Raw genomic sequence first — 15,065 nt, forward strand, 5'->3', positions numbered from 1 at the left:
CTGCCATAACAAAGTACCACAGACGGGTGACTTAAACAACAGAAATGTATTTCCTTACAGTTCTGGAGGCTAGAAGTTCAAGATCAAGGTGTCAGCTGAATTGGTTTCTTTTTGCTACAATTTGAATGTTTGTGTTCCCTCCAGAATTCATGTTGAAACTTAATCCCCAATGCAAGAGTATTAAGAGGTAAGGCCTTTAGGAGGTGCTTAGGCCACGAGAGCTCTGCTGTCATGGATGGGATCAGTGCCTTGTGAAAGGGCTGAGGGAACTATCTAGGCCCTTTTGCCCTTCTGTCCCTTTTGCCATGTGAGGAAACAGTGTTCGAGGTGCCATCTTGGAAGCAGAGACCAGGCCCTTACTAGACAACGAACTTGCTGTCAACTTGATCTTGGACTTCCCAGGCTCCAGAACTGTGAGAAATAAATTTCTATTATTTTTAAATTACCCAGTCTAAGGTATTTTGTCATAGTGGCAGGAATGGTCTGAGTCACTTCTGAAGGCCTCTATTCTTGGGCTTATTGGTGGCTGTCTTCTCAATGTGTCTTGACATGGTATTCCCTATGTGTGTGTTTGTGTCCTAATCCCTTCTTCTTAGAAGAACATCAGTGATGTTGGATTAGGGTCTACCCTAATGACCTCATTTAACCTTAGTTACTTCTTTAAAAACCCTATCTCCAAATATAGTCGCATTCTGTGATTCTGGGGGTTAAGGCTTCAACATGTGAATCTGGCAGGGACACAACTCAGCCCAAAGCAGTCCCCATGAAACCGTAAGTGTGGGTTGCGAAAGAGAAGGCAGTGTGGCAGGTGTGAACACACTGGTAGTGTGAGCCACTGCTTAGGTATCCTTGTTGTGCCTCCAGAACCTGTTCAAGGCCAATCCATATATACCACTTCTAATTTAAGCTTCCTCTATATTCTTCTCTAGTCAAACAGGTCCATCAAAAGGGAATGTAATAGGGATCACTATTCCTTAATTTTTTGAGCCTTGATGATGGCCCTAATTTCTGTCAGTTTCCTTTGCATGTAATATTGATTTTGGTTTACTATTTTGACGGTGTAGTACAGTGGTTGAGAGCATGAACTCTGAAGCTAGTTTCTGGTTTACATTCCAGTAGCGACCTCGGGCAAGTTACTTAAGCTTTTAATGCCTTAATTTCCTTTTCTGTAAAATGTGTACAATTGTAGTACCTACCTTGTAGTGCTGTTTTGAGGAATAATATGTTAACATATGGAAAGTGCTTCAAAGAGTGTCTGGCATGTAATAAGTGCTATGTATGTGTTTGCTATCACTGCTATAATTGGAAGGGAGAGTAAGTTCCAGGCTTCCACCTGGCCCTTCCTATCATAAAAATTCTCACCCTGCAGGTCAGGAAGCCAATTGAGCTGTTTTGCCAGTTGCTAGTTTTATTAATTACAACTGTAAATCCAGCAACTGGGGAAATCACCAGAGTGGATTTATAGACCCACTGAGCCCACCATGAGTTGAATTTAGGCCAAAACTCCAATTATCATTTGATCTTCACAAGCCCTCACTCTGACTGTGGGCAACAGTGTTGTTCTGAGTTCCCAGGATTAGTGACAGCTCAGAGCTATTGTCCCATAATCCCCGAAGAGTGTGTGTATTTGAACATTTACCTTGGTAAATTGCTGCAGACCTCTTCTGGGGATAGCTGGGAATATTTATAGTACATAATTGCAATGTTGCCATAGCATCCTTCCTCAAGGTACTCAGTCTCCCTTTTATTCTAGGGAATCTGGGTATATGAACTGAGAAGCTGTGACACACTATCACGGTGACCCAACTTTCTGTTTGCCAAAATTCCTTTGGTTAAGCAGATCAAGTCTGTATATCAGTCCTAGGGTTCTTATGATTAATTAATTGCTATGAGAGATCACTGTGGGTCAAACCATTTTGATTGTCATTCAGTAGCTCTATTCTGGGACATGGTTATCAGTTAGTTTTTGCTGTGAAACGAACCATCGAAAGCTTACACAACCACCATTTATTTAGTTAACAATTGTTGGGGGTTGACAATTTGGGCTGGGCTCAGCTGGGCTAGTCTGCTTGCATCAGCTGAACTCACTCATATGTCTGTGGTCTGCTGCTGTTGGTTTCAGTGACACCACTTCTAGGGATTGGTTGGCCATGAGTTGGGCCAAAAGGGATGATTGGAGCATGTATCTCTCAACATCTGGTTTGTTTGCATGATGGCAGCAGGTTTCCAAGACTAGAAAGCCCCAATGCAAAAGCACTTTTCCAGCTTTTGCGTGCACCATTTTAGCCAATGTCCCATTGACCAAAGCAAGTCACACAGCAGATTCAAGAGAAAAGAAACAGATCCAAATAGTTCTTCAAATAATCGTCTCATTTTATGTGATCCTCCCACTTCCACTCTCTGTACCTGGAGAGCAGGGGGTGCTTCTTCCATGAAAATGGCTTCCACCTATGCTTTAGCCTTTTCCTAAGAATCACTGGTGCACTATACTCTGATTTATTTTTCAGTTTGATCCACTCAGCATTCATTTCAGGAATCTATCAAAGTCTTTGCTCTGCCATCCTCACCCTCTCCACTGCTTTTATGAATGAATTTATAGTTCTTTATAATTGTTTCTATTTATTTTGGGAAGGTAAATACCTGTGTTCAATTGAGTATCTTGCACCACAACAACCTCAGATTACATTTTAATCTACTATCTATAGATCAATGGTAGCAGTGCAAAAAATTATATGTATATGTACTATATTCTTCCTATATGTACATGTATATGTATGTTTATATGTAAATACATACATAAGCATATGTAAATAACATATATGTGCGTGTGTATATATATATATATATAGAGAGAGAGAGAGGGAGAGAGAGAGAGAGAGGGAGGGAGAAGCTTGCTCTGTCGCCGAGCCTGGAGTGCAGTGGTGAGATCACAGCTCACTGCAGCCTTGATCTCCCAAGCTTCAGCAATCCTCCCGCCTCAGTCTCTTGAGTAGCTGGGACTACTACAAGCATGTGCCACCACGAGTGGCTGATTTCTTTCTTTCTTTTTTTTTTTTTTAAATAGAGACAAAGTCTCCCTATGTTGCCCAAGCTGGTCCTGGACTCCTGAGCTCACGCAACTCTCCTGTATCGGCCTCCCAAAGTGCTGGGATTACAGGTGTGAACCACCATGGCTGGCCTCTTCCCATATATATTCAGTGAGTAGTTCAGACAAAAGAATCAAGGTATATGCACTCTACCGTGAGAAAGAAGAGCAAAAGATGACTCGTATAATTTTCCAAAGACAAGAACTTTGGCCTAATTCTACTGTTTCATATTTGGTGTGTAGCATGAGAGAGAAGGATGCATTTCCTTTGCTTAATGCATTACTTTAGGCCATTTTGACCACTCTGTGTCTCTCCCAGGGCTCTGGTTGGGATTTTATCAATTTTAGGCTGCTTGTGCTGTTCTGTCTGCCTTAGGCAAACTTTTTTTTTTTTTTTGAGACGGAGTCTCTCTCTGTCGCCCAGGCTGGAGTGCAGTGGCGTGATCTCGGCTCACTGCAAGCTCCGCCTCCTGGGTTCACGCCATTCTCCTGCCTCAGCTTCCCGAGTAGCTGGGACTACAGGTGCCCGTCACCACGCCCAGTTAATTTTTTTGTACTTTTAGTACAGACGGGATTTCACCATGTTAGCCAGGATGGTCTCGATCTCCTGACCTCGTGATCCGCCTGCCTTGGCCTCCCAAAGTGCTGGGATTACAGGCGTGAGCCACCGCGCCCGGCCTAGGCAAACATTTTAATATAGAAATGAGCAAAGGGGCCAAGGCCTAGGCAATCTGAGGGGCAGAGAGATATGAAAAGGCGAGGAGAAGGCTGCCTAGCCCTCTTCCTTGCTGTCACAGCCACCGCCCCTGGGGTTTCCACAACCTAGTTGTAAGCCTTCTGCCTAGCCACCAGTCATCCCACCCATCTGGCTCTCCTTCATTTTGACGCCACTACAAATGACCAGTAAGCATAATATTAATCCACAACAGTAATCAAATATAGGTAAATTCAAAATAACTAGGGCCGGGCATGGTGGCTCACGTCTGTAATCCCAGCACTTTGGGAGGCCAAGGTGGGCAGATCACCTAAGGTCAGGAGTTTGAGAGCAGTCTGGCCAATATAGTGAAACCCCGTCTCTACTAAAAATACAAAAATTAGCTGGGCGTGGTGGCACATGCCTGTAATCTCAGCTACTCGGGAGGCTGAGGCAGGAGAATCGCTTGAACCCGGGAGGCAGAGGTTGCGGTGAGCCAAGATTGCACCACTGCACTCCAGCCTGGGCGACATAGTGAGACTCCGTCTCAAATAATAATAATAATAATAATAATAATTAGAATGATGATTTTATTTTACATTACGACATTAAAATAACACATAATAATATGGGTGAGGGTGTGGAGAAATGAACAGCTTTGTAAATTGTCTGAGGGAGTGGGAATTGTTATAACTTTTTAATTTAATTTAATTTTTTTTGAGACAAGGTCTTGATCTGTTGCCCAGCCTGGGGTGCAGTGGCACAATCACGCCTCACTGCAGCCTCAGCCTCTCAGGCTCAAGCAATCCTCTCACCTCAGCCTCCTCAGTAGCTGGGACTACAGACCTGTGCCAACATGTCTAGCTAATTTTTTACTTTTTTTTTTTTTTTTTTTGAGACGGAGTCTCGCTCTGTCACCCAGGCTGGAGTGCAGTGGCACAATCTCGGCTCACTGCAAACTCCGCCTCCCGGGTTCACGCCATTCTCCTGCCTCAGCCTCTCCGAGTAGCTGGGACTACAGGCGCCCGCCACCACGCCCGGCTAATTTTTTGTATTTTTTAGTAGAGACGGGGTTTCACCGTGGTCTCGATCTCCTGACCTCGTGATCCGCCCGCCTCGGCCTCCCAAAGTGCTGGGATTACAAGCGTGAGCCACCGCGCCTCTCGTTATGTTACCCAGGCTGTTCTCGAACTCCTAAGGCTCCAGCGATCCGACTGTCTCTGCCTTCTGAGTGCTGGGATTATAGGTGTGAGCTACCATGCCCAGCCTGGAACAACTTTTTACATAGGAATTGGAAATAGCTATTAAAATTAAGACTGCAAAACTTTAAAAAAATTAATTTACTTATTTATTTTTAGAGATGGGGGTCTTGCTATGTTGCCCAAGCTTGTCTCAAACTCCTGTGCTTGAGCAATTCTCTCACCTCAGCCTCCCAAGTAGCTGGGACTACAGATAAGCACCACTGTGCCCGGTAAGACGGCAAAACTTGACAGAGTGGTTCCTTTCATACAGATGTGCAATGCTATATACACATAAAAATGGACTGTTAATATGTGGATCCATTTCTTTTCTCTTGAATCTGCTCTGTGACTTGCCTTGTTAATGAGACATTGGCTAAAATGGAGCAACCTTGCTAGTAATCAAAACATGCAAATTAAAACAACAGTGAGATACCCTTTTCACCTATCAGAATGTCAACTGATTAAAAGAATGTGAATGCCAATTGTTAGGAACTGCTGACAGTATGTTCATGTATATATTAGTACAAGCTAGTGGAAGGCAGTTTGACAATATATATCAAAATCCTTACATGAAAACCCTTTGACCTAAGAATTCCAATTCTATGACTGTATCCCTGGAAAATATCAGAAAGGCGTAGAATGATGTGCATGCAAAATATTAATCTCAGCATTGCTTATGATTGCGAAAAATTTGAAACCATCCAAAAATCCATCAACAGGAGATCAGTTAGTTATTGGCCATCCATAAGAAATAACACACAGCCAATAAAGTATCAACATGGGAACATATGCAAGACATATCATTATGTTTAAAAGCAAAGGTGGGGGCATATGTTGTTTTGTTTGTTTGGTTTTATTTGGTTTTTGTTTGTTTGTTTTTGAGATGGAGTCCAGCTCTGTCACCCAGGCTGGAGTGCAGTGGCACGATCTCGGTTCACTGCAACATCCACCCCTGGGTTCAAGCGATTCTCCTGCGTCAGCCTCCTGAGTAGATGGGACCACAGGCGAGTGCCACCACACCCAGCTAATTTTTGTATTTTTAGTAGAGACGGGGTTTCACCATGCTGGCCAGGCTGGTCTTGAACTCCTGACCTCAGGTGATCCGCCTGCCTCAACCTCCCAAAGTGCTAGGACTGCATATGTTTATCTGATTCCATTTTTGTTTTACGATTTGTAAATATATCTATGTGTGTATACATGTTTGTGCTTATAAATATATGCAAACAATTGATAAAAACATATACAAATTAGTAGTCTTTCTTTCTAGGGGGTTATGAGCCTAGGAATTTTACTTTTCTCATAATAAATATTTATGATGTTTAATGTTTTACAGGCCATCAGAAAAACAATATTGAAAACTTCAGAAATTTAGAAAAGTTGCTCAACTGTACTGACAATTAAATGAATGCAAATCAGAAGAATAATGAAATGTACTGCCTGTCATATTGGTAATAAAAAAAATTAAGATTGTTAACACTCAAGGTAACATAGAGCCCTGATCTCTAAACTTTTTTGATCAATCACATGTATTAGTAAAACGTTTTGGCTTTGAACACTAAATGTATATGTAATTGTTTTCATAAATAAAGATGGGTCATATTATTCCTACTGTTCTGCCACTTGTAAATTCATATGTACAGTGATGTTCACTGAAACAATTTTTGACATATGAAAAACTAGAAACATTCAGAATGTCCATCAATAGGGATCTGGTTAAATAAATTATTGACCACTATTAGTATATATATATATATATATGTATATATATATATAGACCATTATTCAGTCATCAAAGAGTGAAGTAGGTGTCCATTCTTGAAAAGGTAAGAGCAATATATCAATACATAAAGTCAGGAAGTACATACAGTAAACCTAATAGTAGTTCACTGCAAGGGTAGGAGGGGAAAGTGAAGCTATGCAGGGAATTTGCTTTCTATTGTTTTACATATTTCTGCTTTGAAAATTTCTAAAAACTTGATTGAATGACTTTTCCAATCAGAAGAATACGAAAGATCTAACACAAAAACAGAAGTATTGCTTGAATTATTCAAGCAGAACGCACACATTTTAATGTCCAGAAAAGTTGCGGGTTTTTTTTACTAGCTCAGAGTTGAGGATTGAAAAACGTTCCTAAAGGGATCGGAGACAACAGGAAATGGGTTTGTGCTTCTGAGTTGCTCAAGATCATGCTTATGAAGGACATTTTATATCGTTTTGAGCAAGTTTTGTGTTGTTTTTGTTAAAACTTAAAAAACTGAAAAAAAAACTTAAAAATTAAACATAATTTTAAAGAAAAGACAGCTTGGGTTAGGAAGCTAGGGTCTCCCACGCCAGCACGTGCCCTGCCCCTCCTGGGGTTCTGGGGCCCGGGCCAGGACAGTCAGGCTAAACTGACTCTAGGCCACGCGGACCCCGTGGGGCGGGGCGGAACCTGGCAGGGCGCCAGTGACCGCTGGGGCCAGAGCCCTGCCGTGAAAGGAGGGCTTCCGCCTTGCAGCGCAGCTTGGATCAGCAGCCGCCCAGCAGGCCTCCCGCCCGTATTTTCCCGCGTCCATCCCTCTGTCCCACGGTCGGTGAGTCAGCGGAGCCTGATGGAGGCCTTGGGCTCTGGGCACTATGTGGGAGGCGGCATCAGGTCCATGGCCGCGGCGGCCCTGTCTGGCCTGGCGGTGCGGCTGTCGCGCTCGCAGGGGTCCCGCGGCTCGTACGGCGCCTTCTGCAAGACGCTCACGCGCACGCTGCTCACCTTCTTCGACCTGGCCTGGCGGCTGCGCAAGAACTTCTTTTACTTCTACCTCCTGGCCTCGGTGATTCTCAACGTCCACCTGCAGGTACATATTTAGAGCCACTAACTTTGTGGCATTTGGGGGCTCCTCGGCAGGATGGCTGACTTCCACCCACCTGCTCACCCACCCTAGAGCAAAGCGACCAACTCCGCTCGTGCATGCAGACTTGCCACTCATTCTTTCCATTTCCTCATCTTTTAGTATAAATGGGTGGCAAAAAAAAGAAAAAAAAAAAAACAGCATTTGTGGAAAGCCTGAAATATAACCAAAATCGTCTAAGATAGAATGAAAAATTGACTCTCAAGGAAATATTTGAAGGAACAGAACACGGCTTAAAAATTTGAAAATCCTTAAAAATACTTGAGAAGTTTTTGCATCCGTAAAACAGAAAACAGCACGAACTTTAGGAAGTGACAATGGGCACAGAATGCAATAAGAAAAAAAAACGGGGAAAGGCAACTAAAAACTTAAGGAAAGATAAACTGAACAAGAATGGCTCAGACAGCAGGCAAATCTCCCCAATTAGAATCGAAGTGAATAGATCCAATTGAATTGAATGAATTCTAAGCAATAGATGGATTGAATAATAAGCTGGAGGACATTAATAACATGTTCTGGAAGGCATACATTTCTTCAACCCAAAGGAAAAAAAAATAATGACAGAAACTACAGGGAAAAACATTAAAAACTGTGCAAGAAACTCATGTTTCACATATGAAGCAACCTCAGATGTGGCATGGTTTTGAACAGTTGCCAAAAGTGTGAGAAAGGGAATCTGTTTGAATATTGGCACATGGATCAAGACTCTGGAGTCAGTGATGAGAAAATCCAATCAGAGCATTCCACCTTGCTATTCATTGAACCAGGTAGCCAACAGAAGAGTTAAAAATTAGTGATATGACTATATTCGGGGGAAGGAGAGCTGAGGGGGGCAGCAGGAAGTCAGCAGAAAATGCCTCATGTCATCAAGTCAAGAAATAGTAATAAAGGAGTGTTATTGAAAAAGAGGGGTATAATCTCTAAACAAGCATGTGTAAAAGTTTGTGTTTCTGATTTGGGGAAGCAAGAGTTGAGAAGAAGGGATAGTTCTATTACTTTTCATTATATGTCCTTTTTCTACTGCTTGATTTTTAAAAACTATACACATGTATTGCTTTTGCTTCGATTAAAAATTAAGACATTAAAATGAATTTATTGCATTTAGAATGAAATTGGGGGGGGTGCTAAGAGTGTCAGGTGTACTCTGAGTTAAAATAAGTGCCTTCCTATCTTTCTTCAGTAGTATCTGTATATCCTACAAGGTTCCTGGGTGATCACACAAACTATGATTTCCTTGACTTTGTAAATGTCTTGTTTCCAAACAGACCACAGGCCATATGGAAATGCTTTAAAACTAAAAATGGGCAGGGCGGGGTGGCTCACACCTGTAATCCCCAGCACTTTGGGAGGCCAAGGCAGGCGGATCACCTAAGGTCAGGAATTAGAGACCAGCCTGGCCAACATGGGGAAACCCCGTCTCTACTAAAAACACAAAATATTAGCCGGGCATGGTTGCTGTCACCCGTAATCACAGCTAATCGGGAGGCTGAGGCAGGAGAATCACGTGAACCCGGGAGGCGGAGGTTGCAGTGAGCCGAGATCACGCCATTGCATTCCAGCCTGGGCAACAGAGTGATACTCTGTCTCAAATAAATAAATAAATAAACACAAAAATAAAAATGGCCAATAGTCTTCATGTAGCCCAGAGCTTCTTCACACCATGAAACTTTTCATGAGCAAATCTGTGGAATGTCATAGTTAAGATAAAAATTAAACAATAAATATTTGATTAATTTTCAAAACTTAAAAATTGAAGGCTGGACATGGTGGCTTACGCCTGAAATCCCAGCACTTTGGGAGGCTGCGGCGGGCGGATTGTTTGAGCTCAGCAGTTCAAGACCAGCCTGAGCAACATGGCAAAACCCTGTCACTAATAAAAATACAAAAATTTGCTGGGCATGGTGGTACGTGTCTGTAGTCCCAGCTACTCAAGAGGCTGACGTGGGAGGATGGTTTGAGCCAGGGAGGTGGAGGTGGTAGTGAGCCAAGATCGCACCACTGCACTCCAGCCTGGGTGACAGAGCTACACCCTGTCTCAAAAAAAAAAAAAATTGGACAGGGGCCCAGTGATGTTTATATAATCTTAAATTTTAGTGTTGACCATAAGAGCAAAACATGAGTTCACTTGGGGTCTAATTAAGAAACTAATGTAAAATTAAAAAAAAAAAAAGAAATACATAATAGCAGAACAGTGGAAATAAACTCCTACATCCAACAGTAGGAGCTGGTTAAATCAAAATATTACCTCTATATGATAGGATACTATGTGGCCATTAAAATAATAAGGAATTATATTTTATTGATGTGGAATGAATTTAGTAAATGTGAAGCCACCTAATCAATGATTCAAGTGATTGAGTCAAAGAGTGATACATGTATATTATACAATATATTCATATACTCAACTCAGTTATAGAGAAATAATAAATGGAAACAGTGCACACTTACAATATGCCATACAATGTTCTAAGCACTTTATATACATCATTTTTTTTTTTTGAGATGGAGTCTTGCCCAGGCTGGAGTGCAATGTCACGATCTCGGCTCACTGCAACCTCCGCCTCCCGGGTTCAAGAGATTCTCCTGCCTTAGCCTCCTAAGTAGCTGGGATTATAAGTGTGCACTACCATGCCCGGCTAATTTTTGTATTATTAGTAGAGACGGGGTTTCACCATGTTGGCCAGGCTAGTCTCGAACTCCTGACCTCAGATGATCCACCCACCTCAGCCTCCCAAAGTGCTGGGATTACAGGCGTGAGCCACCTCGCCCGGCCTAAACACATCATTTAATCCTCACAACAGCCCTGAGATAGGGACTATTACTAACAATTTTCAAGAGAAGAGAGAAACACAGAGAAGTATAGTGGCAGAGTGATAAAATAAAATATTGCAAACAATATTATTCTTCCTACTAATATGAGACATTTATTGTATGACTAACTTTTAATCGTATTTTTATTATTTAAGAAATTGGGGCTGGGCACGGTGGCTCACACCTGTAATCCCAGCACTTTGGGAGGCCCAGGCAGGTGGATCACGAGATCAGGAGTTTGAGACCAGCCTGGCCAGCATGGTGAAACCCCATCTCCACTGAAAATACAAAAAAAAAAAAAAAATTAGCTGGGCATGGTAGTGCATGCCTGTAGTCCCAGCTACTTGGGAGGCTGAGGCAGGAGAATCGCTTGAACCTGGGAGGTGGAGGTTGCAGTGAGCTGAGATTATGCCACTGCACTCCAGCCTGGGCGACAGAGTGAGACTCTGTCTCAAAACAAACCGCCAAAAAACCCAAAAAACAAAAAAACAAAAAACAACACACACACAAAAAAAAAAAGAGAGAGAAAAAGAAATTGGAAGGCATCCTTTAAAGTTTTCTTGTAAAATTCATGATACAAGTGGATGCCATGGATCCTGGAATTTGTGGAACCAAGGCTAGACACTCCATTCCTGCAGCCTCATTTCAGCACTCCCAAGCCGTTGCACCACTGCACTATAGAGAATTGATGGAACTCATAGTCACTAAAAAAGAGGATGGGAATTCTTTTTGGGTTTTTTTTGTTGTTGTTTTTCAGACAGGGTCTCACTCTGTTGCCCAGGCTGGAGTGCAGTGGTGCAGTCTCAGCTCACTGCAACCTCTGCCTCCCGGGCTCAGGCGATCCTCCCACTTCAGCCTCCTGAGTAGCTGGGACTACAGGCACATGCCACCACGCCCAGCTAATTTTTGTATTTTTTTGTAGAGGCGGGGTTTTGTCATGTTGCCCAGGCTGATCTCAAACTCCTGGCCTCAATCTATCTGCTCACCTTGACCTCCCAAAGTGTTGGGATTACAGGCATGAGCCACCACGCCCGGTCAAGGATTCTAACAAAAGAAATTATTTTTAATGAAACATCAAAAGTGTTCCTTTTTTTTTTTTTTTGACGGAATCTCGCTCTGCCACCCAGAGTGATCTGTCGCCCAGTGGTGTGATCTCGGCTCACTGCAAGCTCCGCCTCCCGGGTTCACGCCATTCTCCTGCCTCAGCCTCCTGAGTAGCTGGGACTACAGGCACCCGCCACCACGCCTGGCTAATTTTTTGTATTTTTAGTAGAGACGGGGTTTCACCGTGTTAGCCAGGATGGTCTCGATCTCCTGACCTTGTGTTCCGCCCGCCTCGGTCTCCCAAAGTGCTGGGATTACAGGCGTGAGCCACCGCGCCTGGCCTAAAAGCATTCTTTATAAAAGGTACTCAAATCAATTTGGTTTTAATGTGGAAATTGTAAATAGTTAAATGTCACGTTTTCCTCAGAAAACACAGCTTTTTGTCCATTAACAGAACATGTTAAAATATACACATTTCTAGTTACTCACAGTTTAAAATTTTAACTTGCAAATAGTACAGGCTTTTTGGCTTTATGTTTCACTTTTCAAATCATTTCCTCCACTTCACTGTAGGTGTAATTTATCTCATACTACAGTACTGCTGCCCCACCTCCCCGCAAAAAAAGGCAAGCCAGCCAGCGAAACTACAGCATCCTCTGATTTATCGACCTGCTCTCTTTCACGATTGCTGGGCTTTCATGAGCTGAATATCTCTGGCAACTTTTGGCATAGATTTAACCGTAGAGTTAACTGAAATTCTCTTGAGCACTACTAACACGCTTCTGAGCAACAGAAACTGTCTTTTAACTCGGACTTTCATAAAGGTACAATTCTCTGAAAGCACCAAATGGGAGGGATCTCCTCTCTTATATGCCAGATCAAAGGCGAATTCCTGTTCTACCCTGATTCTTTATAATTTCCTGTTTCCTTTCCTCTAGGTCCTCTCCTGATATTCCCAGACTTCTGGCTTTACAGGCAGAGATGCAGGTTTCAGGCCCCGGACTTCCCTCAGACCGATCTACAGCCTGGGCTTTCTGTTGCCATCCTTGACCTCTTCCTTGGGTGCGGTTTTGTAACTGCATTAAGACTCAGACAGATACCGGTCACCTGAATGATTACTGGCATTGATCTCCTTCTCCAGAAACTCAGAGATACTGTTTTTAGAACCCTCATCTCCCAGTATAGGGGTGGGAGTGGTCAGAGAGTTATAAACATCCTGTCTTCCAAGGCATGGCTTACCACAAGTCCCCAGTTTGAGTAGTTTTAGTACAAATCTAATAGCTTTGTTTCAAACCTTTCCTGAAACATGCTTGGGAACTTAGAGGTGCGGTTCATAAGCCAAGTTTTGTTGAGCCAAATAATCTAAATGATTCTGGGCAAGGTAATCAAATTCTTAACAGGCAGAGGCTCCAGGACAAATAAGGGTATCCAATATTTGGGGCTTTACTGGGTACTAATGTCTGTCTATCACCTGCATTTATCCTCCAAGTACTCCTTTGTTCTGGAGAAGTGAATCCCGGTGATTTTTAGCAGTTCCCCCAAAGAGAAGATGTTAGGTATTTTAAAAAAAGTAACATAGACAATAATTACTTTTCATTCCTTGTATTCCCAGCATGTATAAACAACCTTCTCCCATTCATATGATGCCTCTTGGCATAATTTAATTATTCCACATGCAACCAAGAGAGAGGCAACACATACAAACATTTCCAGCTACCATAGTCAGAGGTGAAGTCATGGGGCCTCTGTTTATAGTTCACGTTCTCCCAGTGATGTCTTTTCTTTTTCTACTTCTGCCATTATCCCAATTTGATATTCTATAATCCCATGATCTAAATGGTGAATTCACCACCACCACTGTACCCTATTTATAATACTAAAGAAAGAAGAGGTGAGAAAAGTTTCAAAAAAAAAAAAAAAAAAGGAAGACAATAAACAGGGAAATATAAGTAGAGGGTAGAGTCTTCATTTCTGTACATAGCCATGTGGTGGTCCTGTTACTTATGATTTCTCTATCAATTCCACATTCCGTTTGCTTTAGCCACTGGGGAGGCTCAGTCCTTCATTCCTAAGGAGTCTGAGCCCTTGGGAGTCCTTTGTAGGGTCGCAATATTATGTCATGCACCCCTCAGGATTGTAGTATAAAAAAATACCTTACAGGACCCCCTGAGAATCATCCATATTACTCTCTGTCCTCCTTCTACAGCAGAAACAACAAAATCACCTTATTTTTGCATGGCTCTGGGGATCTAAGAGTGGCTTCAAATTCCGTGAAACCATTGTTTTGTCTACTACTAAAAGTGTTTCTTCCTAGGAAATTTAAACCTCTAATCTAGTACAGATCAGAGTTGTAGGTATGGGAAGCAAAACTGTTGCAATGGGTCAGGTGTAATTATGAGAGACATCACCTTTATTTCCACTCCTCTGCTCCCAGACTTGCTAATCTTGGCAGTGGGAATAGCTCTATATATTGGTTGCTGGTTCATAGTATATATTGCATCCTAGCAGCCTCCATGGTGAATCTCCTATCAGGGCTTGCCACAGGCTCCATATGGCATTCTTTTTTTTCTTTATTTGTAGAATTTCTGTTTGCTAAACCCATATAGCATTATGATTTACTCCAAACATCTTGGGCACCATTGGATCTGCTAGATGATAAGGGCCAACAGGCAGACCTACTAGCACGGTAGCCCACACCAGCTGGAGAGCCTTGTTTTAGCTGTGGATTCACACTAACTACATGTGGCAGGAATAACATCTGCATTTTCCAAGTCTTGAATAGTGGCAAAAATCCTTGAAATTCCCACAAGAATACGCTATTGCATTTATTTCCTCTGTTGATGAGGAGGGGGAGCTCTCACAGCTTCCACTTTCCCCCTGCTTACCCTTATAACCCCTTTCTCCAGGGCCCAGGTAGCCCATGTGGCCATATATTGGAGACTAGCATCTGTTTCTGCCTGGAGATTTCTGAAGTCAGGAGGCTTGCCTGTACCAGCAGGGTGAATAGGGAACATGATATGGTGGAACTAGAAAGAAAAGGATGGGGGAACCTCCCATTCCATGCCTTCGCTCTGCATTCCTCAAAGGGTGCAGAAGATAACTATCGCGCTTTCCATGATACCATGTGTTGCAGCACAGAAGTTAGAGGAAGCAACAGAACCTCAGGGCAGCCCCAATAGCCACTAGCCAGATGAGGAACACCCCATCTGGAAGCAATGTGTGGATGCTGACTGATGCTGAGCATGTCCAGGCAGTGGTGGAATAATCCCAGAGGAGGGGTTTAGGGTCTCATTCAGCTTACTGGC

The 15,065-nt window shown here is 42.8% G+C and overlaps 1 protein-coding gene across 1 annotated transcript; it reads left to right on the forward strand.

Annotated features, from left to right (window-relative positions):
- The first annotated feature begins 7,491 nt into the window (after nt 1-7,491).
- Nucleotides 7,492-13,665, forward strand: SMIM10 (small integral membrane protein 10). The gene is made up of 2 exons (XM_063635224.1): nt 7,492-7,851; nt 12,699-13,665. Exons 1-2 carry the CDS (start codon nt 7,612-7,614, stop codon nt 12,708-12,710), a joined length of 252 nt encoding a protein of 83 aa, XP_063491294.1. The 5' UTR covers nt 7,492-7,611; the 3' UTR covers nt 12,711-13,665.
- Nucleotides 13,666-15,065: the final 1,400 nt, after the last annotated feature.

The sequence above is a fragment of the Symphalangus syndactylus genome, chromosome X, assembly GCF_028878055.3.
Source record: "Symphalangus syndactylus isolate Jambi chromosome X, NHGRI_mSymSyn1-v2.1_pri, whole genome shotgun sequence".
Classification (NCBI taxonomy): Eukaryota; Metazoa; Chordata; class Mammalia; order Primates; family Hylobatidae; genus Symphalangus; species Symphalangus syndactylus.

Coding starts and splice junctions, on each gene's coding strand:
- SMIM10 (XM_063635224.1), top strand. CDS start 7,612: ATGGAGGCCTTGGGCTCTGGGCACTATGTGGGAGGCGGCATCAGGTCC.